We start from the raw sequence: 25105 nt of genomic DNA, 5'->3' as shown, positions 1-25105 counted from the left end.
ACAACAACAACAACAACAACAACAAGAATCACACAAAAAGTGGTCTCTGCTCGCTCATAAAGCCATAATTAAGTGAAATTAATTGATCGTTTCCATAACAAATACGACCGACAAACATCGACGCTCGCAGTTCCACATTTGTGCCAGCAGACAGAAACGCGCGCCTGTGAAACCACGGTGTCCGGCACAGTCGCAGCAGAAGTGGCACCTGGGAGGAAAAACGGAGTAGCAAATAGCGCGTTCCTGTATAATTATGTGCACTTGTGGGTGGTGTGTACATTCGAATCTCATCTGTCCACCTTTCCGCTCTCAGATTTTCCCCCTCCAGTTGAAACAGGAGAACTTGCTGTGCATCTCAATTTCTTTATGCTGCTTGCTACTCAACACACAGCTACACTGCTGGGGACGAAATGTGGGGCACTGTTTGGTAATGTTCGCATATCCTCCAAAAGCGGCAGGAAAGGTGTGTGTATTTCCACCACAGTGATTACATTTCTGCGGGAAAACTGCCGCGCGCCAACTTTCCATTACTAAATCACTTGTTGGTTATGGATCATTTCACACTGTAGACACTCGCATACGCACACACACACACATACACATTGATGTTGATTTTGGGTTTTACAGACTGGACCTGGCAGTGGGTGAGTGTGGGCCTGGTAGTAAGCATGGAATGAAAAGGGTCAGTTTAAAACTATAGACGATTGTAATTGCATAAACACGTGCAGTACGCAAACGAGTACCGGTTGGGTTAATTAATTTATCCACCGCAACGGGTACACACCCGCGAACTCGGATGCACCTGACCGGCGGGTGAAAGTGCACGAAAATCCGTAATCAAAATCGATCAACCCGGAAATTATCTTTTACATCCTTGTTTGCGAAACTCGTGCTCCCGACTACGCATCCAGCATTCCGCGTACGATACTATGATCAAGCATCAATAGATCAAGCTGTGTGCATTAGCGCTTAATTGCAAAACCCTTTCCGATCTGCCACGGTTGGCGTGGTTTAATTTGTTTGACCTGTCCACCTGGGCCTGGCTGGTCGGCTTGGGAGAGCAAAATTATGTGAAGCTTATTTCCCTGCCCGTGGTGGAGGACCGAGCTGCGGTGTAATTTGCTTGCGGTGTATGTCGATTGGCGAATATCCTAGCCCTGTTTACTGTGTAAACCTCTGCCGCTGAAGGATGATGGAGCGGTTCCAAAATCGGAACACAAATTCGCATTGTTTGACCTGCATCATAGCATCCCGTGTTTCTTCAATAAACTCACTTTCTAAAGGGATCAAAAACAAAATCATCTCATCTCGAGTATAGCTATAGATAGTATAGGAAAGCATATAATGGAGGTTTCCACAGTATTGTTTATTTGGTAAGTTCTTTCCCAATGCTGACTGGCAGTTTTTCATCAGTGGCAAAAGATTCATCCGGTCACAGTGTCCTTACACACAAGACCAATAGCTGGAAGCGACTTCGTCATAAGTTGACAGCTGGCAAACAAACTACTACGGGACAGAATAACACAATGCCCTATTGGGAGACGACAGACATGGGGCCATTGTTATCTACCGGCACCGAACCCGTCAACCACTCTACAGTGGGGCACAATTCGCAGGACTCTCGCTCACAATTTGTTTTCCATTTTCTCATTTTGGCAGTAAGCTTTTTCGTGGTTCGCTGTTAAATGTTCATTACAAGATGTGCGCTGTCTTGCCTACCCCATACGTTCAGCGCTTCTGGCATATCATTGTGTGTTTGGGGCAAAAAGCGTAATTTTGTGGTGGAAATTAGCGTCCAGCCGGTATTAAGGCGGAGGTCAGCAGTATATAGCAAAACACACATATACATAAACACATACACAAATTCAATGCATAATACTGGCCACTGCCACAAAGCAGGGGTTTTTTTTTTCTTAACAAACAGATCATTGTGTGTTGGTTGGCGAGCTGTTATTTGCAGAAAAAGCGGCTGGGTGGGTGTAGCGCCTGGTGATGTTCATAAATTTTTCCAACCCACTCAAACAAATGGAAAACTCGCTGCCTTGATGAGGTCAGAGTGCGGGTTTTGTTTTTGTGCCACCGTTTTCTGTTGCACAGTGTCCGTAATTCTATCGGAACTACTAAACGGTCGCTTCTTTCATTGCCATGGCGGGAATGTGTTGGTGTGTGGTTGGACTTATGGAACTTGCTTCCGGTGGGAGGGATTCAGTAGATTTTCCGTTCCGTTATCTTCCACAACTAATATTTCCCCTTTTTCGTTTTGGACAAATATTGCTAATGGAAACTCAAATTTCTTTTTGGCGTTTCGCTTGCCGTGTTCGCGTTACGATAGTGTTTGTTCATTCGTTTATGGAACCTGCTTTTGGGGAGGTTTTGTATTGTTTTTTTTTGCGATGGAAAGTCTGAAAACTTGAGAATGATATTGTATAGTGCACATCTACTCCGAACGGGTTAAGTGCGAAAATGCTAAAAAAGTGCAGAAGACAACCATAGTTCGGTTGGGTTACGATAGTGTGCAAAAAATCTTTCATTTTTTCTGACAAATGTTGAACCAAGCCCGGAAAACAAAAGTTACAGAAAGGGACTAAACAAGCAGTTTCAAATGCTGGCAACAAAGCCTGCTGGTCATCCTACTATGAGAATCCGTAATGATAGAGCGCTCAGAAAAGGATGATAAATTAACCGTTTGTTCTATCACAATCCTGTGCTTTGCTACTTCCGTCTTGGGATTGGAGTGAAGGCTGGTTGTAAAAAGTTTGAGCATAGTTTTATAGAGGTTATCATCAAATATTTATTTATTTACCACTGTTTCTTTTCTTTCTATTCCTCTATGCAGCAACTTTTCCGCTCGAATCCGGGCCTTACTGCAGCCAACTCGGCCGTCCCAGGTGCGCCGAACGGCCAGCCACTGCCCCAGTCGGCCCTCTCGCTGTCGGCCGCCCAGCAGCAGCAGTTCCTGCAGCATAATGCAGCGTACGCCGCACAGCAGGCGCCACCGTACGTCATCAACCCGGGCCAGGATCCGAACCAGTACATGGGAGCGCTCATTGCGGCCGGCGTACCGCAGTACTATGCGCCCGCCCCGTGGGGTGTGTATCCGGCCAATCTGGCCATTCCCCAGCAGCAGTCGCAGCCTCGCCGACCGCTCACCCCATCGCAACAGGGAGCCGAAAATCAGCCCTATCAGGTAAGCTTTGGTGCGGAGCTGTCGAAAGCTAACGCAGGGATAGGCCCCATCCGGTGGGGAAAACAACCCCAATTAGGTTAAATTAAGTTTGATTGTGAAAATACCCTCTTCTCATGCTGATCCTTAAGTTTTGCGGAAATATTTGTCCCGCTCTCTGCGCACCCTTTCGCCATGTGTGTAACGTTGTTTACGAATAGCTTAACAATTAGAGCCCGTATTTATTGAAAGAGTATAGTGTGTGTATGTTAATCAAACTTTCAATTTATCTCCATCAAGCTTTATATTATTAAACAAGCATACACATATTTCAAAACATTACCCCACACACACCACCATAAAGGGAGAACCTGTAACCTTCCATCCAATCCTGCAAAGTGAATTTTGCGCATGGAACTAACGAAAGCTTTAATCGTGTACAACGTTCGCAGTGGCCTTCTACTACAAAGAATGACTGTTTTAAAATGCTGTGACGAGAGATGAAAAATCATTACATGTACTTCACTCACGTTCAACTTCCAACAGCATCTCCCGCTAACGTTCGCTCCAAAAACCTAAACGTGAAACACCAAAAAGATTAATGATCTCGATCTCTCTCACTACGGAAAATGTTCCTTTTCCACGACACAAAACACCAAACCACCAACAACACACAACAGCGTGAACGAAGGCCTCGATGGAGTGAGACCGGATAGTTAATAAAGCGAAATGGGAACGCTGAACTTTTGTCCGGTTACTGTGCGCGCTCCTCTGCCACAAGCTCTAAAGAACGCATTCCAGGGTGAAAGAATTTTCCGACAAAGTTTGGTTTTGGTTTGCGAAAACGCGTGCACAACATCGTTATACTGTTTCTTCTTTACTATCCTTCTTTACTGTTTCTTATTTCTCTCTCTCTCTCTTTTTTTGTGCAAAATATTTGACTGGTTGCACCGCGTTGTTGTTTCCACCAACCAGCCGAATGGGTAAATAATTAGAACTTAGTAATTGGATTAAGTTCGTCCACCGTACGGCCCAAAATCGGTGGCCCCATCGGTGGTTTTTGATGTGGTTTTGGGCAAGCTTTTCTTGTCTGCTTGCTGGCATCGGCACATACAGCAAAGAGACCGAACCCGAGAAAACCGTTCATTTGGTACTATTCATTTCCAACTTCCGTTACCTGCTGTTGGCAGCGTGTAGAGATGAATGAACTATTATCATTAGATATTCTAGGAAATCGTTGTTGTTAATTTATTCTACAATTGAGGATTTTTGTTTTAGAGCTGAAAATGAGTATCGTGCTTCCCCACTGGACACAATTTTATATTGCTAAAACATAACTTGTTCTTTAGAAAATATAAAGTTTATTCAATATAAAGTTCTACCTAAGACGGAGAAAATCATACACCATCAGTTTCAGTGCGTTTCCGACGTTTTCCACCTATCAACTACCGGCAACGATGTTTGTTTAATTTAGTACTAAATACCTTCATCAGCCGCTGGTTCCCTTCCGGAGTAAAATTTCTCAACTGACACTACCACCACCACCTTTGTCGGGGAAAGAGGGCTCAACGCGTTTCGTTGATGCATAGCGTGTGTGTCGGTTGGAAAGCTTTTGCTTGGTTACTTCCTTTCCCGATGGTAAATTCTTCACCCACACATTCAAGTACGGATGCTTGGCTGCTTCTCACAACACAACCGCAAACCAACCTTCTCTGTTAAGGAGGGTGTGGGCTTTCGTCTCGCAATCGGGTACGCTGCGAAGAAGTTGGCCGACGTATTTATTAATGAATAGTTTACGCCAACCCTAACGTGATTATGCTGCCTGCTGCTGCACCTGGCTGCTCGGCAAACTGTGTTTGTTTCTGCTGCTTCTGCTGCTGCTGCTGCTGTAAAGTAGGGAAACAAAGGAAGGGAAGTGAAGTTGTAAAAGGGGGAAATCTCTACCCAACCCGAAAGTCAATCTATTCGTCCAGCCAACCGTGCTCTAAAGCGAGCGAAATGGGTATCCCCCATATCCTTTCCTAGTGCCTGTAGCTAATTGGTATTAATGATTCATTAACACAATACCACCACAACGCAATTGGGAGTTTCTGTAGCTGCACAACAAACAACGCCGGTGCCTGGCGCACTGTTTGAAGCCCTCCCTCCGGGCAGTTGAAGACTGCGTGGAAACACGTTCCAGACGCAAATGTGTCTGCACGCGAGCATTAATAAAGTAACACGCCGTCGTTTCCTTCACATTATATTCTCTCTCTCTCTCTCTCTCTCTCTCTCTCTCTCTCTCTCTCTCTCTCTCTCTCTCTCTCTCTCTCTCTCTCTTCTCTGTTTTCCTTTTTCCCTCCTATTTTAAATAGTTGCAACTGTCTGCAAACGAAAAATTACCCTGGTGGTGCGCGTGATTCAAGGGTAGTGAGTTAAGAGTAAAGTGGAAAATAAGTACACGTGTTACATACTCTTTTCCGATCGTCATCGTCACGGTCGTTCACCACGGAGTTTTCCCGATTATTACGGCCCCGTAGGTGGTGAAGGCCGGGAAAACTATCTACCAACAGAGATGAATTAATTTTTCCCAAAAATGGAAGTACTTCTTCCAAGTTTTGCTCTACTTATAGGTCAGACTAAAGAAGAAACTAAATCATAGATTAAAACTTTTCGACAGGAACTTCGGATCTTGACCCCAGCCGAAGAACCAGTATGGTTTGCTACACATGTAGAAATCACTGCAAAAAACTTGTTGTCGGTGGTAATCTCTTTTGCTATATCCATCTAATGTTAATGGCGTCATACCCAGCTGGTATGTGAAAGAAAGCAACTTCTTGTGCCAAATAAATATGTACACAGGTATGAAATCAGAGCCACTTTCCCGCCGAGTGGTGGTCGCATCATCACGGTCACGTAACCACAGCCCATGTTGTAATCGCCAGGTTGCGAATGTGAGGAGTTCATCGAGAAATACATATGAGCGGAAGAAAAAGGGAAAGGGAGAGGGAAGACATCACAGACAGGCAATCATTGTGGATGTGTGTGTGTGTTTGGATTTCATCATGACCCTGGTCAGCTTTCTGATGGTCACGGTCAGAAGCTGAATACCATTGTGCTGTGTGCACGATTTGAATTCTCTTATTTTTCTACTATGCTTTTCTAGCGATTTTGTTTCTAAATTTCGGATTAAAGATTATGTAAATTTAGCACGGTTAGCCAATGTTACTTTAGTTCATGTTCACGTAGAGAAGAATCATCTGCAAATGGATTTTTTTCTCGTAATTTGGTCTGTTAGACCACCACCAAAAACGCACCGCAGACGATGTGGTGCTTAACATGCTGGTCGTCTTTGCCAACATGCTGTTCGTTAATGCGGCGGTCACGTGGTGAGATGAAATGGATCGCATCCAAAATAGTGGTTGTGGGAAAATTGAAATGAAAAATACAATCGTGTCCTGTTTTCCCTAAACGTTTCCTAAGAATTCTGGCATTTCTGTGATAGCAGAAACCGATCGGTCATTTACCTTTACCTGCACACACACACACACCGTCAATGAACACACCGCATGATGATGATGATGTTTTTTTTTCGTGAAACGTGCGCTAGACGACCCGAATTGGCGGTCGGGCTAACGAGCATGCCACCACACACACCTTCTCACAGCAGCAGCACAGAGTCCAGCTAAGGTCGATGACAAAATGGTCTACCCATGGTGGCGACTTGTCCTGTTTTTCCTCCTTCTGGGACATTGTTGTAATTTAATTCCTATTGGTAAATCCATCAACGTCGGCGAAATTAAAAGTGAAAGCGTAATGGGATCGTGGCGAGGGAGGGGTTCGTTTGTAAGCAGGGTGCGCTCTGCGAGTCGATGAGGGTCATGGATCGTCACTTATGCTAAACAGCAGCAAGCTGCCAAACAGAAGTCAAACACCCGCACATTCTCGTCCGAGGATTGCTCCATTTGGTGCGTTTGAGGTGTGTGTATGTGTTTGGGTGGGAGTGTAATGACTGGTATGCTGGATTACCGTCATCAATTAACATATCACATTAAGCATGCTTAGGAAAGCGGGAGCTATGCGATCGATCGAAGAGAGCTGGTTTTCACGCGTGTATACAGAATAAGCTTCGGAAAAGGGGCCCTATTATATAGATGGCGTATAAGGTGCCATAAAACCCAACCGGCGAAAGTAACTGGTTCGCCTATATTCGCTTCTAGTTGGGCTTACCCATTACCGACAACGAAGGAAAACTTGTTTTCATTTCGACTCACTTTCGCTGCTAGTTTACTGGGTCTCTATGATGAAGGGTGATGATGTACGCTGAATGTTAGTAGCGGTGAGCCCAAATGCTGGCAGGTAGGAGTGGCTCTGCCTCTACGAATGAACTGTCTATGATTGGACAACAAAATTACTGGTTTCTGCGAACGAATTAGACTAGTTTCGTTATGAAATCAGGCTCTAACCCACAGCACTCATTCGAATTGACTACCAACTTCGTTGTAAATTGTTACGCTCAGGGATATCCTAAAGTTTTCTAATATAATCCAGGCCACATATTGTTTGTGACATATTTTTGTTCAACTCTACTTCAATTCTTCCCCGCAGAGGTTCTTCCCACTTCTTTATTCCACACCGGCAGTGATAAATTTAATTTTCCACTGGCTGTGTACAGTGCACAAGTGGGAGATGGAGACCGGAAGCTTAAAAGTTCATTATAATTTTTGCTTACATTTTATCCAATGCCCACTCAGCGTGTTCTCTGTAGTGCCACGCCAGAGCAGTGTGCGCTTTCGTGTACAGCATAAACCAAAGAGAGAGATACTACGACAAAACAATAGTTGGTTCATTATCACCCGCGACGGTGGATCCCTAGCCTCTTGGTAATTGCAATTTCCCTAGCAATTCGCGTGCAATCAGTGATCTCTTCTGGTGATGGCGTGCTTTAATAGCGAAGCAAAGTGCTTCTACGCTGTATTGGCTGCGGAGAATATTTCCACATTTCAATTCTTTTTTTTCTATGTCTGTTTCATGTTTCCGTTGCTCTTCGTGAAAATCAGGATGAAGAAGGAATGTTGTTACTTCGTGCTCTGTGCGGAGTGGAACATCCATCGGGTTTTAAATCAATTACTATCTGGGCGAAAAAAGCGCGGATCAGCTCGTGAAAGCGAGAACGTATGAGTCTATATTTTATCTGCTTCTTTACATTTCTAATCTCCTCACTTTTCTACAAGCGAAATGTGTGTTATATTTGTATACATGAAGCATAATAGCTCGAGCTCGCGTGCCCACTTTAATGAACCGTGGCTGTCTTCGTGTTTCTCCTTCTTACTCAAGATCGGTCTCCGGGAATCGAGTCCCTCACACCGGGACTTTTTTTTAAAGAGCGTGCACGAGGAGGATTCACCTGTCGTGATAGGCCGGTATTGATAATTTCCTCCTGGGTGGTTTGGTACGGGCCCAATGGCTGTTTGGTGCTTATTCTTTCGAGCACGAAAAAAGGTCGTCCCCGTCAACACGTTCAAAGTGATGTGGGTTGATTATCTTTTATACTAGCGAGCTTGTAATGTAAGGCCACCATGAATCGTTAATTTTCTCATTTTTAGACCAAATGGTTTGATAAATCAAGGAAGGGAGTGAGGGTATAATTATAACTTCTGGGGAAATCGTAACCACTATTGTCTTCGAGGCAATATTACACAATTTATGAAGATATCGATTGGCATTCTGTTGCTATAATTTTTTCGTAAAGGGTTAATAGAATTCCTTAACTGGATTGATGTTTTGTTGAACAAATGACCACTAATGGAGAAGGAATGTAGATCTAATTCGATGTTTACCTGTGATTCCCTGCGGTGTTGTGAATGTTTGTGGTCACGCTTTACTCTGAAGTCAACGTAAAGTCAGGCAAAAAGGAAATCGATGAAAATTTTCACATTGTATGTCACTTTATGAGCTATGATATTTAACGTAAGAGAACTTTATGACAACTATAGGATTTTTTCTACCACTTTTATCTTTTAGTAAATATTGTACATATGACACAGTGTTACTTATGACCGTTAAACCGATTTCAAATAATTTCAAATTCCGTCATGTCAATAAATGTACAAAATAATAATTTTTAACCATCAATCAATCCTTTAGCAAAAAAGAAAATTATTGGATTTCTAGCAATTGCCCGCCTGCAGATGATAATGAAAATATGTTTTAGTTGCCCTTGTTCACATTATTTGATTGTTCGAAAAATATTTTTTTAGTACATATTGTGAATGATTTTAATTCATTTGTTCGTAATTTTATGCCGTGAAGTGATTGCATTGTATGTACGTGAAAGGAGGGTGTTATTTCTGTATGATGTATGTTTATTATAAATACTATTGCTAATAATACATTGATTACCGATTTGTACATTTTTCCTTTCTTTTTCTCTCTTTCTCTTTCCTTTAATATTTTCTCTTTAATGCGCTGTTACATCGTTGTTTCGTTGTTTCTTCTACTGCATCACCTCGTCAAAAAAAAACACTGTGACAACGATTCGTGTGTAACATTACCTGTATTTTTTTTTCTGTGTGTGTGTGTGTACAAAACCAAAAACAAATTAAAACAAATTAAACAACCCTTTCTCCCAAAAATGTCGTCTACCTGGTGACGACGGGGTGTGTTTTCTTGTTGATGTGGAAAACAATCGCAAAACAATACCAACAAAAAATCCTGCACGCCGTGCCTGTATAAATCGAAATGTGTGTGCACACGGCCGACTTGACGATATGACGATATGTGCACCGTACGGACAACAACGACGATAATACGCGATGGATGGTATGCAGGTGATATCGGCATATTACGACCAGAGCGGTTCGCTGGTGATGGGACCACGCACCGGAACACCGATGCGCCTCGTCAGTCCGGCCCCGCCGGTACTGGTGCCGCCGGGTGCAGCTGGACCGCGGGCTCCGCAGGCGCCCCCAATGTATCCGCCGCAGCCACAGACCGCACAGCAGAACGTCTACTCGGCCCAGAACGGATCCAATGTAGGAGGTATGTACATAGTGTTCAAAGAGACATCTCTTTCCGGAGGTGTTTATGTTGTTTTTTTTTTTTGGTTTTCTTAGGTTTTATTTCCAATGTACATTTTATTATATTATTTTTTGCATGTTAACTTTTTATGTTCACTTTATCTCAGTTACTATTAAATACAGCAAGTGTGTGAGTCAGCTGATTTTACTGAATGGTAAATCATGTAAATATGTTTCATAGGCATTTAAAAGCAAAAAACAAAACGTAGCGAACTTTTTTATTCATAACGCTTGATGCGGAACTGCAACTTGTAGCAATATTGTATATTTGTAATCCATATTCCTTAATTTTGATAAACTGACATCATCTTGGGTTTAACTGATCTTGTTCGTAAATTTAGTTTATGGTAAATTTAGATTTTTTTTAAAACAATAAATTTTTTTCGATATTAGGAATTCATTATGACAATGTAAAAGTTTAGTGTTTCTACACTATATACGGGCGAGTTCAGTCAACAATGGTTCGGTCAGTAATATAGGTCAATAGTAGAAAAGCAATGAACCCCCTCCCCCCGTTGTATACAGCAAACAGCCGCCGGCACAGCTCTGAAGTTGTGGGAAAGCGGTGGCAGCCGTTTTTTTGTTGTGTTGTTCCAACGAAAGCTGCACTTGCTTTTGCCACGCACACATACATACACACACATAGTCACAATCGCTTTCTATCAATTGGCACGCGGTCGACCGGAGCAGGCAGCACAACCCCTTCGAAGCCATGCTGCTTTCCCTCTGTGGCAAAAAGAAAATATGCACTCGAGAATGAAGATCAAGTTTCTCTGGGTACAATTTTCCGTCAATCAGGTTGATTGCTTCGTCTGTCTCTCCACCCTGCTCGCTACTATGCCACCGCCATTTAGACTGTCCAGGGCCCAGGGTGTATCATCCCGGGAGGAAAGAAATCGATGTAAACTGTAAACTGTAGTTATCACTCCCGAAGGCAGCATAGGATAGCAGTGCCCTGTGTGATGGTAGTATAATTTTAAAATGGAATTATATTTTCCTTACTGTTGCACGAGCCACCAATGACGATGATGGTGGTGGTGGTACCACGCGCGGTGCATGTCACTTCCCAGGGGCCCAGTGTGCTCCCCTTCTAAACTTGAGTCTTCAATCAGCCGGTGAGATCATTATATCGCGGCGCCATTATTATATAGTGTTGTTGCAGTGCACTGAATGTCTTGAAAAGCTCGGAGAAAGCCTTTCCGACGACTTTCTGCACTGGAGAATGAATGGAGAGGGGGGGGGGGGGGGGGTCTTCATGCATCGTCGTTGTCACTCATATTCGCGCGTTGGAAAATTGTTGAACGTGCACAGTATTAAACCGATTAATTGCGGGAGGGTCGTGCCATTTTCCCCCTTGTACCTTTTCCACCGAAGCTGGTGGTGGAGTGTAAGTAAAGTGAGTGCATTTGTTGTTGTGTTAGCATTGACACCACACCCAAGAGAGGAAACAAAGAGGCATAGCATGCATGTGGGAGAAGCAGCTTTCCAAGCTAGATTGTTCAACGTTAATTGTATTTCATTAAGTTTATGATTGTAGCAATCAAAACAGCAGATAGGTGACGATGTTCAAAAAGATATATACCTCCTCTGTAACAATACATGCTGTTGTATATACACAGTGGGTGGTGTTAATAATAATGTTGCTGATTATCTGTCGTCAATCTTGACATATACAAAGCCTGCCCACTGTTTTGGAGCTTTCTGCCAGCGGGAAATTTTTCACTTGCATAGTTCAAGGTTTTCGTTACTGTGAACAAAAAAAGAAAAAAATATTTCTCGCATTCATTTTCCCTGCTTTCTCTCGGAATAACGGTGTCACGTTGCACATGCTGCTCGGAAAGCTGTTTGTATGAACAAATAATCGATCAAGTAAAATAATATATGTACTGGGCATGACTGAATAAGACAAGATTTTTACACAATGTACAGGCCAAAGATACGTTGCGTTACATCAAACCATGTTATGATTAAATAATTGTGGTTTGTAATGTTGTACCACATATATTACAAACGAAGCCAAAAACAACACGAAACGAAACAAATCATCATTACTTTACTTCAAAATAATCGAATCAGAAAGCTGAACTGCGCTTATACCTGTTTGCACGGTTCTTTCGCAAGAAAACTCATACCACAGTAGCATAATTTTCACATTCTCCCCGGCGAGAGTTCTCTTTCAACCATGAAATTTTCCCAGTAAAGCTTCCCATTCCGTCGCGTTGTCGCTGGGTTGTGCAAACTATTCTTTACAAGAAAAAACACCGTTGCTGTCAATTGTGCCTCGGTGAGCTTGATTGGTTTTGTTCCAGCATCACCCTTTCAGAAGTGACAGCATTTTCTTTTCCGGCTTAACTTCACCGCAACCAAGCCTCACTAGTCGCGGCGAGTTCGTTCGCTAGTTATCGATTGCATAAAATCGATTAAAAGTTGTGTTCATTGGCAAGTGTTGCACCGATTGTTGTGCGTTTAACTGGGTGGAAAGCGTAATGTCTATCCACGGTCGACCACACCCCCGTAATCATCGTGACGAAATTGGTGCCTTTGCGCAGCGATCAACCGTAACACTGATCTGTTTCGGTTAGAAAAGGAAGCCTTAGTCTTATAGGCTAGAGCTTTCCACGAAAAGTAAATGTTCCATATCGACAACGAAGGTGGGTTGTTTCCGTCATTCATTGATTTGAATGGTTGTGCGTTGATTAATTCAGCCTTTTCAATAGACGGCCGGCCGGAAGGCCTAATTAAGATAGCTTTTGTAAAACAGGTTAACATCAGATACAACAACAAAGAAGGATCATTTTTCTTTGTGATAGCTCTGTTTTTGTTATGAGAAAAATGCGTTTTAATTACAATAATTATTCAACAACCTTTTCAACAATAATAAAACCAATAACTAATTTCTATTCGATCGTTTTTACCCTTTTTTTGTTGCGAAAAACAGGACTCGGTGCCTTGAACACATCATCCCTGACCACACGGCGGGATTCGTTTGATCGCAATACATCGGCCTTCAGTCCCTCGCTGGACTACACCTCGGGTGCCTCGACCAACACGATGGCTATGAATGCGGCCGCGGCCGCAGCTACTGCTGCCGCTCGCAAGTGGCCAGTCGGTGCTGGGAACTACAGCGGTCTCGGTACGGTAGCGGCTGCCTCAGCCAGCCCGCTGGGACCGTCGCTAACGCCACCGCCGGTGTCTGGACTCGGTACGCTGGTAACGAGCCGCGCGCCCGGTGCCGAGACAAAGTACCGCCAGGTGAACCCGAGCCTCGTGCCCGGAATCTCGACCGGCAACGCAGCCATGTTTGGCTCGAACAACTGCGCCGCTCAGGCTATCCTGTCGCGGCTGTCTAGTGCAGTGGCACGCCCAACGACCGCACCTGCGCCCGCTCCAGCAGTGCCTGGAGCGGCACCAGGGCTCGACCGTCCGCCGGGCCGATCTCGCCTGCTCGAAGATTTCCGCAACCAGCGCTACCCGAACCTGCAACTGCGCGACCTGACGAATCACATCGTCGAGTTTTCGCAGGACCAGCACGGATCGCGCTTCATTCAACAGAAGCTGGAGCGCGCCATCAGCGTCGAGAAGCAGCTCGTGTTCAACGAAATACTGGGCGCCGCCTACAGTCTGATGACGGACGTGTTCGGCAACTACGTCATACAGAAGTTCTTCGAGTTTGGCTCACCGGAGCAAAAGCAGGCACTTGCCCAGCAGGTGAAGGGGCACGTACTGCCGCTAGCGTTGCAGATGTACGGCTGCCGTGTCATACAGAAGGCACTGGAAAGCATTCCGGCAGAGCAGCAGCAGGAGATTGTGCGCGAGCTGGACGGGCACGTGCTGAAGTGCGTTAAGGATCAGAACGGCAACCATGTGGTACAGAAGTGCATCGAATGCGTCGATCCGGTTGCGTTGCAGTTCATCATCGACGCGTTCCGCAACCAGGTGTACTCGCTCAGTACACATCCGTACGGTTGCCGAGTGATTCAGCGGATACTGGAGCACTGCACGCCCGAGCAGACGGCTCCGATTCTGGCCGAGCTGCACGCGAATACCGAGCACCTAATTCAGGACCAGTATGGAAACTACGTCATCCAGCATGTACTGGGTAGGTGGATCGTTTATCCAACGCGATGCATCATTTATGAGCAGGAATGTAATGGTGAGGACTGTTTTTCTTCTTTGTTTTTCACTTCAGAACATGGAAAACCCGAGGATAAATCAGCACTCATTGCCAGTGTGCGTGGAAAGGTGTTGATTCTGTCTCAGCACAAATTTGCATCCAATGTTGTGGAAAAGTGCGTCACACATGCCACACGTGCTGAACGGGCGCTGCTTATCGAGGAAGTTTGTTCGTTTAATGATTCGTAAGTATGCCTTCATGCGATAAAGAATGCCGTTGTCTTAGAGCGGCAATGCCCAGAGAGTCAAATATTCGGCTTGATATAAACATATCACATCGTTTCCCTTTTTTCTTTTCCTAATCCCAGCGGACTTCACGTCATGATGAAGGATCAGTACGCGAACTACGTGGTACAGAAGATGATTGACGTGTCCGAGCCGACGCAGCGAAAGGTGCTGCTGCATAAGATTCGGCCGCACATGAACTCGTTAAAGAAGTACACGTACGGCAAGCACATCATCGCCAAGTTGGACAAATTTACGTTAAAGACACCGAATTCACTGGCAGGCAATGGTGCCGGTGGGTCAGGTAATGCGGCCGCTGCCTCTGCGACCGGTGCAGCCGCAAATGGTACGGCTGGCTCGGCAGCCGGTGGTCCTGCTACCAACGGGACTAATGGTAGTGCAAATAGCACCACTGGTGAACTCACTGCCAATGGCCCCTCGAACGGGGCTGGTGTAAGCAACGGAGGAGGTAACGCCAATGGCGCGGGAGCTACTGCGACAGTTGGCAATTCGGCCAGCAATGGTGCCGGTGGTCCATCGAACGGTGTGACGACTAACAGCAACGCCAACGTTAGCGGCGGCACCAGCAACGGTGCCAGTGCTGGCCTGCGCCCAATTGGACCGCCTACCAATGGCGTTATGTAAGCAGGTTGAAGCCCGCCGCAACGCCTGTGGATTCGAATGGAAGGCTCGCAACGACCACTGGATAATGTGTAAATACTGTACGCTATCTTCGAATATTAACCCAGAGCAAATGCGCATACACACAGCTCAGTTTTCACCACAGAGGCCAATTTTTGGGACTCGCTGTATGTTTTTTCTACGAACACATAATTGGGGACCGTACTGCTGAATACGGCTATAAAAAAGTACACATCAAACATTGTCCCTCATTTCCTAAACCTAGGACGTAAGAATGTGTGTGACTGCTCGCATCTTTAGCCTTTTACAAGACTCATCGTAATGCATCTTCTGAGTTTGGACCAGGGATCTAACTTTATGTTATTATATTTTTCTACTACGAGCTTGAAAACGCAAATACGTTGCGCCAGTGAAATACTAAGCTAGAATCGTCAGCGATAGAAAGAGTAATCACGAATGAGAAATTTATATTCGCTTTCGAACGTATAAAGTGAAGCTACTAGAAGCAGCGCGTGTATAAGTTTTCTGTATTTTGTGTGGGCCCCTCCATATATATATACATATGTTTTGTGTACATTTTTATCTCGCGTACGGTGTTAGATCTCAATTCTAGAAATGAAACGAAACAGTAGCAAACAAAATCATTCGTTCACTTGCAACTAAACAGTGTACGAATTTGGTGTAAGAAATGAAGTGCTACACATACAAAAGAGAAACTTTGTGCATAGTTGTTTATTGATGCCTTGGTGTAAGTAGTGTATTATTTAGCGAAAAGAACAATTACTTGCAAAAGTGCTTTATAGCACTTCATTTGGCGAGATGAAATATGCAGGATGCAGGAAATCTCTGGCTAATTTCAGGTCATAGATAATCCATTTCGTTTCGTGATCGAGCACACGATACAACTTTAATCAGCTTCGTTTCATTGTACGTTGCAATAGTTGCGTTAATATCAGCGTTGATACTACAGGCAAATGAAATGGCATTGCGAAACCAATCGACGAACCCCTCCTTTGAAGTATATTACAATTACGGCTCATGATTAGCATGAAAATGGGCGTCCGATTGCAATTTACATTTACATGCAGCTCCAGCTCTTGATTTAGTTTATTGTATCCACAAACCGTAGTAGTACTGAAATTGGTACTACATACAGAACATAAAAAAAAACAAGAGAACTGGAACTGTAAAATGCAGTGCAGTATAATGCCACGACTTGTTTGTAGAGACTAAGCATATATGAATACATGTAAAACGTAATATTTATGGCAACCTAAATACGCGCACACTCGCTAAATAACACATTTAAAGTGTAGAGACAAATTGGATACCAACATCTGTTCAATGACGAGGTGAAAGTGTAAACAATGGAGCTTACTATTTGTTGTGGAAAGTGTTTTGCTGTGTCGATAATCACGGAACATAAATAAAACGTGGAGTGAAGGAAATTCGAATTCAATGAAGCCGTTATACAGTCTGAAGAGCTTACAGCTGCTACAAGGGATTAGGCTTGTATTGAAGGAGGCGGCCGAAGTCGTAGTTGCCAATAATGGCCATGCATTGCAAGCATGATGTTTGTCACAATGAACAAATCCAAGAGCAACCGCCGAGAGAGAAAGAGAGGATTAAGTAGTGTATGAACTGCTGTAGCGTATAGTAAAAAGGAAGAGCAGTATCAATTATTTTTAATTATTACTAGGAAGAAGCTGGCATAGGGATCATTTTTTCGAAAACAAAAATTAAGAGAACAAATATTAAAAAAATAAGTTAGCATCCACACAAATAGCAATGCTACGACGTGACTTTTTTTTCAAATTGAAACCAACTATCAATGACATAAATCGTGTTTGGACATACTATCCTCGACAAACGCTGGAGTGTATGCGTGCTCTATTTTGGTGGATGTCTGACTGCATAACGATGGATGAAAATTGACCGTATTTGTTAAAGAGCTAAAGCAAAATATCCATCGACCGGTGAATTTAGGATTACTCTAGTACAGTTTTATGTAAGCAAATGAAAAAAGAAATAATAACGGAAACCATTTACTGCCATCCCAGTCCAACGTAGTTTGTACTAATGCGCGGTCTGGTGATGTGCCGCTTTGGGCAAGCGTTTCATCTAGCTAATAGTAGAGCGTTACAGTTACATTTTCCACATACATTTACCAACTAAGGATGATGATAAAAACTCATTTCATTTATTCTTCTTACATCAGTTTCCGAAACTTGTAGAGTTTAGTCAGATTTAAGAGTTATAAAGTCGAACTTACATGAACTGTATCAATTAACAACGATAAGAAGCTCCGCTCTAGTTTGACCATTTTAATACAATAGAATTTTCTCACGAAAACGTGAAGCATCTGATTAAAAAATCGAACAACCCGCAGTAACAAGCAAATAGATGACTAAATATGTGAAGTATTTCTTATACTTTTTTTCCTCGTCAACTTGCCGGCGTCATGCTTGAAAAAGGAGGGAGTTTTCTGGTTCATAATAGTAATATACCTATCAAACCCCGTGAGCGGAATGGATAATTTCCACATAAAAGAACATAATCGTACGTTTGATAAATGGAGTAACTGTACTATTTTTAAGCACTTTGCGTATAGTCCTAGTTCTCTCACCGTAGTGATAGTACGTAATTAAAAAACGAATATAGCGCTATAATGGTACAGAAAACTAACACGATCGATTGCAACTGACCCGCTGAGATGAGAACAAGATAATTGAGGCGCATTTTCTTAGCTATTTTGGCACAGAAAGGGTGGCGAAGAGCGCGCCTCATCCAAGACTGGAGTTACGTAAGAACCGTGAATTTTAACGCAAATTTAGCTAATGAACAAGTAACAACTTCTACGTGTGTGTGGTGGCAAATGTTAGGCATCCTCGCATTTGTTGAAAACTGCCCGTGGGTTTTGTATGAATGTGAATTAGATTGTCCTTTGTATGAAATATGCTAACTTTTTTTTTGCATCAAAAGTTGCATTAAACAATTTTTAAATTGGAATTAGCTTAACAGATAAAGTTATTTTAGTGTCCCTTTTTAAGCGTATTAAAATTAATTATACGAAATACTTAGTAAAATATTTTCCTTTTTTGCATATTCAGAGCAAAATTGGTTCCTTCTTGGTAATGCTTAAATTATATTTTTCAATATACAAAAATGTTATTGGAGCATAAAGCATAGAGATGAATCGTGTTTTGCTAAGCGGAAAAAATACCATTACAGTAGAAAAAGTTTTTTTTTGTCCCTAATTATGTTCGTTCATACTAACAGGATCGCGGACATATGCAACACAACCCGTTGAGCTATTAAGCATGCAGTTGTACATTCATGCAGTGGTGGGATGGAACACCTTACTGTATGGGTTTTAGATGCTGCTTTAAAATGAATCTATAAATATATAAATATATAAAGAAAATATTTGTGCTATGTTAAATCAATTATGAACAGTGAAAATAACTATTGTGGGCTTGTAGCAATGCCTCATGACTATATACATATTCCTCATAATGGATAGACTTTCTTAGAAACGATTTTCTAGACTTTAATATAAAAAACTGGTTAAAAACCTGTCACAGGACAGTGGAAAAAAGTAACAAAACATTAAACACCTGGATTGACCGATGGAAAATCATCATATTTAAAAAAAAAAAAAGAAAAATTGGGATAACAGATAATGAGCTACGAAGATGACATAGAAATGCTTCACTGAAACGTTTGAAACCGAACTCTACCGAAGTTGGTATATACAAATGTCCTTCCATTTGTTTCGTTTTCTTTGTACACACAAACACGTTCAATGCAAGCATTATGAGTTGATTAAACCATTTTAGCGAGTCCGTACGGAGAAACGAATGTTGTAAACATTTGTGACCATGAAACAGGCGATCTGAAAAACAAAAACTGGTGTGTGTGTGCACATGGCAAACGATCAAGTTGTATATCGCTGTACAAAATTTATATAGTTATTTTATACTACCTACCCTACCAGAAACTCAGAACCCAACAGAGACATTTCTTGTAAAAGTGCGGCAATTAGCAAACTCACACCATCGTACGAAAACATACGAACAAACTCAAATGGCCCGTATGCAAATCATGATGAATCAGCAGCATCAAGCCGAATCAAAATCACCACACAACCATTACAAAGTAAAATAGATCTCGCGTATGAAGACCGTCAGTATCGGGAGTATATGTGGTCGAGGCGTAAATTCTTAAAATTTTAACCAATTTGCCAGCAGTTCAATAGATGAGATTGACAAAGCGCGCGTGTATGGGTGTGCGTTAAGGAGAAGCATTTTGAATAGTGTTTGATTGTACATTAGAATTCTTAGATACAAAAAAAAAAGAAAACCAGTTGTAGAAATCCTTCGTAAATATTACAAAATGCATCCAACTTGCGTTACAGAGAAGCGTAGGAACGATATTTATAAGGTGTGTACGCGTGTGTGTGCGTGTGTGAGTTCTTGACCTTTATGCAAAAGTGTCTAGGTGGAAAAGAGAAAACAGTGAAACTAAAGCTACAGTATCCAGGTTGAGTAGAATAATAGAAAAGACCTCACGAAAATGACAACCCAAAACTTCTCAAGACCAATTGATGGGAACGGTTTAAAAAGTGTGTATAATTCTCTGTACAAACCACCAAAAGAGCACTTATTTATCAAGGAAAGTACGCAATGTCTGCAGAGTAAATAGTGGTAAAAAATAGGCGAAACACCATAAATCGATTCAGCAATGCAAATATCAGGACAGCAAAAGCAGAAACAGAGAGCATGAACCATTCTAACACGAAAACCCAACAGCGATCAATCGAAAATAGAAGCCAATGTAAATACAACAATATCCACACTGCGCGAAGAAGCGCGTACATTTTGTGTGTGACGTTGGACTGAACATACATACTACATGAGATAAGAAATAATACCCACAATACACGCAATACCACCTCCAAAAACTGGACTGTACTACAAACACATGTCACATGGAATAGAAGAACAGAAACACAACTTTCCACCACAGAGTAGGGGAAGACACTCGCATACTCCTCAAAACATAGGAATGTGTAAAAAGAAAAACCTTGTGAAAAATCTAGAAAATATCGCCACTACCATCACTACAACAACCACCACCACCACCACCACCACCACCACCACCAAGACGACCCTTGAAGATCACTTTTATACATTCTTACCGCACACGCCGGAAGTTTAAAAGAAGAGATGTGTAAAATTGTGCTGTACAAATAATAGAACACAAACCAAGGGGAGGAGGATGTGGAACGAAAAAAAACCGCTATCAAGTGTTCTTCTCAGGTTAGATTTGTTTTCTCTATAATGGATTGTAAAATGGGAGGAGTGAAGGGAAAGGCATAGGAATGTAAAGAACAAAGCTCGCTCTGCACCACGTGTGTGTGTGTGTGTGTGCTATCGACATTACACCGATTGCGCAAAGCTTGTTAACACCGGGAATGACGGGGTTTTGGGTTAGGTGAGCAAGGTAGTCAAAAAGGGTAGAAAAATACTGAACACGTGAGTAATGGAAGCATGGTCTAACAAGCTTAGAATCACCTTGTAAAAATATATGTAATTTTTGTTGTACAATTCAGCTAAATAGGGGAAAAATTATGGCTCCTGGAGAGAAGAGAATGTAATCTAGACCAGCAAATCACTCGGGAGAAGATAGTACATATGGTTCTCAGTATTGCATTTCATTTAATTTCAATTTTGCCCACACTATGGTTTAAAATTGTTACGTTGTACAAATTATTCTTACGAACCTCTAAAAAACTGTGTTCGTTTGTTGTTTTATGTCTGTAAAATTAATCGAATCCAAGACAAATGTAATCTAACGAGTTTGGGCTTTGATAGCAAGGAAAGGAAATTAATCTAAGTTAAGAAGACCGCACTCTTCCTCTCTTAATCTTTCTCATTCTCTTCAGGATGCCTGTTACTGTTCATAGACCATTCGGGAAAACTGCATGCACTGATACTGAGTTGTTGTATAACTTCATCGTTTGATTGTTTTGTTTAGCTAAGCCCAGAAAAGAAGCGAACGAATACAACACTAACCCACACACACACCAGCTAGAATGCGGGACATTTTGTGAAAATTTGTACAAAAATCATCATCTCCACTAATAACAACAAGCCCCAACGACTGGCTCGAAAGGTAGCGGGAAAGCGGAAAAACCACACACACACACTCACACAGCCCAAAAGAGATTGTAAACATCTCTATGTGCCCAAAACAGACATCAGCCACCCCTAAAACAGTGCTTCGCTTCTACCCTCTACAATATGCCCTGCCTTCATCCTCGGAAATCGTGTGATATGTACAGTGAAAGTGTGTAACATAACAAAAGTGAGAAATTCGGATTCTCCTACAAACAAGAGGAACGAAACTGGCAGTGAATGTGCAAAATGAAAAACATATGCATTTTATGACAAAATTTCCTTTTTCTCCTTTAAAAAGTGGTTTAACAAAACAAATCAGCAGTCTCACAATTCCTCTGTCTTAAGTCCTCCGAAAAGGCGAAAGAATTCAAAATTGTCTCCTTTCGCAGAGTCTTGCAAACTTCCAAAATTCGATGGGCTTTCATCTCTGTACTTTTAACAGTGTAAAAACGTGATCCCAACTCGCTGTGGTAAAGCCGCTTTCCCCCGACCATTAAGACTCCGTTTGTTGGCTGGTTTGCTCTTGTGTGTAAAGATTAATAGTCGCTCCCCTCCCCCCAGTGCAAATACGGCGACATTTTGTATAAATTGTTTTTAACTGTAAAAAAGTGAAAGGAAACACTAACACATACAATTCATAATAAAAATCTGCGCAAAATATACCCCCCCCCTCCCTCCACCCTCCCTGCAGCGCCTTACCCCTACCCCGCAAACAGACAAAATACAAAGTCCCATGAATTAGAATCTTTTATCTGGTGTATTGTAAAATTAAAGAAAATAAGTGGGTGAATCGATTAAACGAAGCAGCATTGAAATTGGCATTGAAATTCTGCAACCACAACAACCACACGATCTGTGATTTTTTTCTACTTGAACTGCAAGACACACCAGTAATATGCTACATAATCTACCACCCTTTTCCTTCCACCTTATCCTCCGCTCCAGCAAAGCTCTCACACCTCGAATCCTTTGCCGTGTACCCAGGTCCAACTTCGGGTCCAATGTTTCGATACGAAAAAAGAAAGGATTATCGGCACAACATCCTAGGAAAACAGACACTTGTGGGTATGGGAGGCGCACCCTCCGTTGATTGTAAAATCGTGTAATTGTTGTGTAAAATTTGCCTACTGCTCTAAATTGCATTGCTTGTAAAGTGTACATTCGCAAACTAAAATTAAAACTTTTATTTTTTCGTGACGATGTTCCAATCTAAGTTAGATACCTTCCGATTCAGATCGAGAGATCAACTACAAGCACTTCGATAACCTTCAACATGGAACGAATTATTTGCAATAGAAAAGATCCCTATTCTGTTATTAGTGTCGTTCTATTTTAACGCTGTTAAATGCAAAAATATCCTCTCCTTTTCTCTTCAACGTTTATCTCTCTCACTACCTCTGTACATTAGGACACTAACGCTCCACTTTTGTATTAAATTCATCTCCCTCCCCCCGCAAATCAACAAGTGTACTTCTTATAAGAGCTAGAACGACTCATGAAAAAGGAAAAAAGAGAAAGGTTTACGGGCATAACATAGAACAACTGATCTTCGTAATGGAGCGACAAACAAAATACATATTGAAAAATGCTCTACAAGGAAAACTAAAGCAACAACTACAAAAAGGTGGTAGGAAACAAAGCATAAAACTATGCGAAACATGCATAACCTAAAACCCTGACACAACGCGCAATGTTGAGACAAGAATGAAATGGAAGTGTGAAAATGGAAAAGAGAACGAAAGAGAAAAAGTTGTAGAAAAAACAAATTTAGCTTGAGCTAATGTAATAAAAGATACAACAGGAAGGAGAAAACAGAAAAGAACGTATAAAGTATAAATATGTCACCGAATAAACACAGCAAAAATAAAGTGTATTGGAAAAGAAAGGACAGATACATAAAAATGAAAGCGAGGTCAAACAACAACTGTAAATGAAAAATAAAACACAAGTTGCAATATTAGAACCGACAAAAGATATCGAATTGCGTTAAAACAACTCACAACACACAATGGAAATTTATCAGAGATTAAACTAAAATTACCTTATAAAAATGTTCATACAAAATTTTTGTTAAGACCTTCTGCATGCAACTGCAAGACGGTTAACACAAGTGAAATTGAACGTTTTTCGTTTATTGAAATTGATTTTTTTTCTTAGCTAATTTAGTAAGTTTTGCATAGTTTTTTTTTTTCGTTCTATGTAACTTATCCTCATTTTTTTGTATTTTTACAATTCAATGATTTTGTATCCGTACGAATTTAGTTATTTAAATCGCGGTAGCATTTTTCTATTAAAACAACATATATTGTGAAGGTGCACAGCGTATGCAAACACACTTTGCTATCCAATACTTGGGACACCTGTCGTTTATGTGTATGTGTGTAGGAGTGTGCACGCTAGCATGTTTTGTGTGTGTGTGTGTTTGTTGTTTTATGTTTTTAATCGTGTTTTCGTTTTTCATTTTGAAAGTAAACCAGTTTTAGTGAGTGTTTCAATCATCCATCGTGTGTAACCAATCGATTTTAGAAGCAACTCTGAGTAAATAAAACGACTCAACCAGCAACAGCAATACAGAATTAAAATAGAAAATACAAAACGATCAACAATAACGTTAGAAGAATGGAAATACAGCAAACAGAATAAAAAGAAGAGAAAAAGAGGAAGCAAAAACATATGCGACTAAGAACAAACAACACAAACATAATGAAGCATAAGGAACACACACTCACACACGGCTATAAATAATTATAAAAACAATATATAAATATGAAAGTAATATTAATTTGAACATAACTATAAATATTATAATACTATCAAACAAATAAATTTTCTGTAACATTGAAGAAATAATAATCCTTTTGCTGTTTTTGTTAAGCTTATTTTACATTGAATAATCATGATGTATCACACGTTTGTTGGCTTCATCGGTCAATGTGTCATCGTGGCCTTAATGGCTAACGCATCGTATTTTGCAATTTTGCCTATCACGGCTCAGGATTGTTTATCTTATCAATCGTACGCATGGAATAAATCTCGTAGCTATTCCATTTCCAGAAGTGATCTTGGATCAATTCAAGTTCTGAAAATGATACGAAAAGAAAAATCAAACCCAATAAGGTCTTGTAACGGTTTTATCACTGACTCTATGGTATCTGGGAACTGTTTTCGTTCCTATCCGTGCTCAACAGATAATAATGGACCAAGGACATTTTCCCAAACTTATCGAGCTGGAGAAACTGATTACCAATCCTGGACCTGGAAGTTGTGTTAGAACTGATTTATGTTCAACAACTGGTGACGAGTTGCCGTTTAGGAACACAGTGTTGTAATCCTATGCAGTGCTGCAAAATGTCATTGCCAATGTCATAACTAAATCTGACTGAAGCAAAATCCATGTCAGCGTCACGAACTCAATTGTGACAATCAGAGGTGATGCTTAAACAGTTGGTGTGTCCAATACATGTTTAGTGACATTTTAGCAACCAATGCTTTATCAGTCACTTTGTCATGACGTTTTTTTTACTGTGATCAGTTCCCCAATATGTCACTGACATAATCATGACAAATTCCGGCTGCATCAAAATCCATGTCAGCGTCACGAGCTCCACTGTGATGATCAGAGATGAGACTCAAACAGTTGTTGCGACCATCACATGCTTGGT

General features: G+C 41.7%; 1 protein-coding gene across 2 annotated transcripts in view; it reads left to right on the top strand.

The window, feature by feature from the left end:
* The window catches only part of LOC121590595 (maternal protein pumilio-like), a 131816-nt gene extending 107803 nt beyond the window's left edge, over positions 1 to 24013 (top strand). For both annotated transcript variants that reach the window (XM_041910400.1, XM_041910399.1), the window contains exons 7-11: positions 2837 to 3187; positions 9973 to 10183; positions 13160 to 14320; positions 14411 to 14579; positions 14703 to 24013. In XM_041910400.1, coding sequence (XP_041766334.1) covers positions 2837 to 3187; positions 9973 to 10183; positions 13160 to 14320; positions 14411 to 14579; positions 14703 to 15264 — 2454 coding nt within the window. In that variant the 3' untranslated portion in view covers positions 15265 to 24013. The remainder of the gene's footprint in view (positions 1 to 2836; positions 3188 to 9972; positions 10184 to 13159; positions 14321 to 14410; positions 14580 to 14702) is intronic.
* The last annotated feature ends 1092 nt before the right edge of the window (positions 24014 to 25105 follow it).

The sequence above is a fragment of the Anopheles merus genome, chromosome 2R, assembly GCF_017562075.2.
Source record: "Anopheles merus strain MAF chromosome 2R, AmerM5.1, whole genome shotgun sequence".
Classification (NCBI taxonomy): Eukaryota; Metazoa; Arthropoda; class Insecta; order Diptera; family Culicidae; genus Anopheles; species Anopheles merus.
The sequence above is the reverse complement of the archived record's forward strand: the minus strand, read 5'-3'. Positions and strand labels throughout refer to the sequence as shown.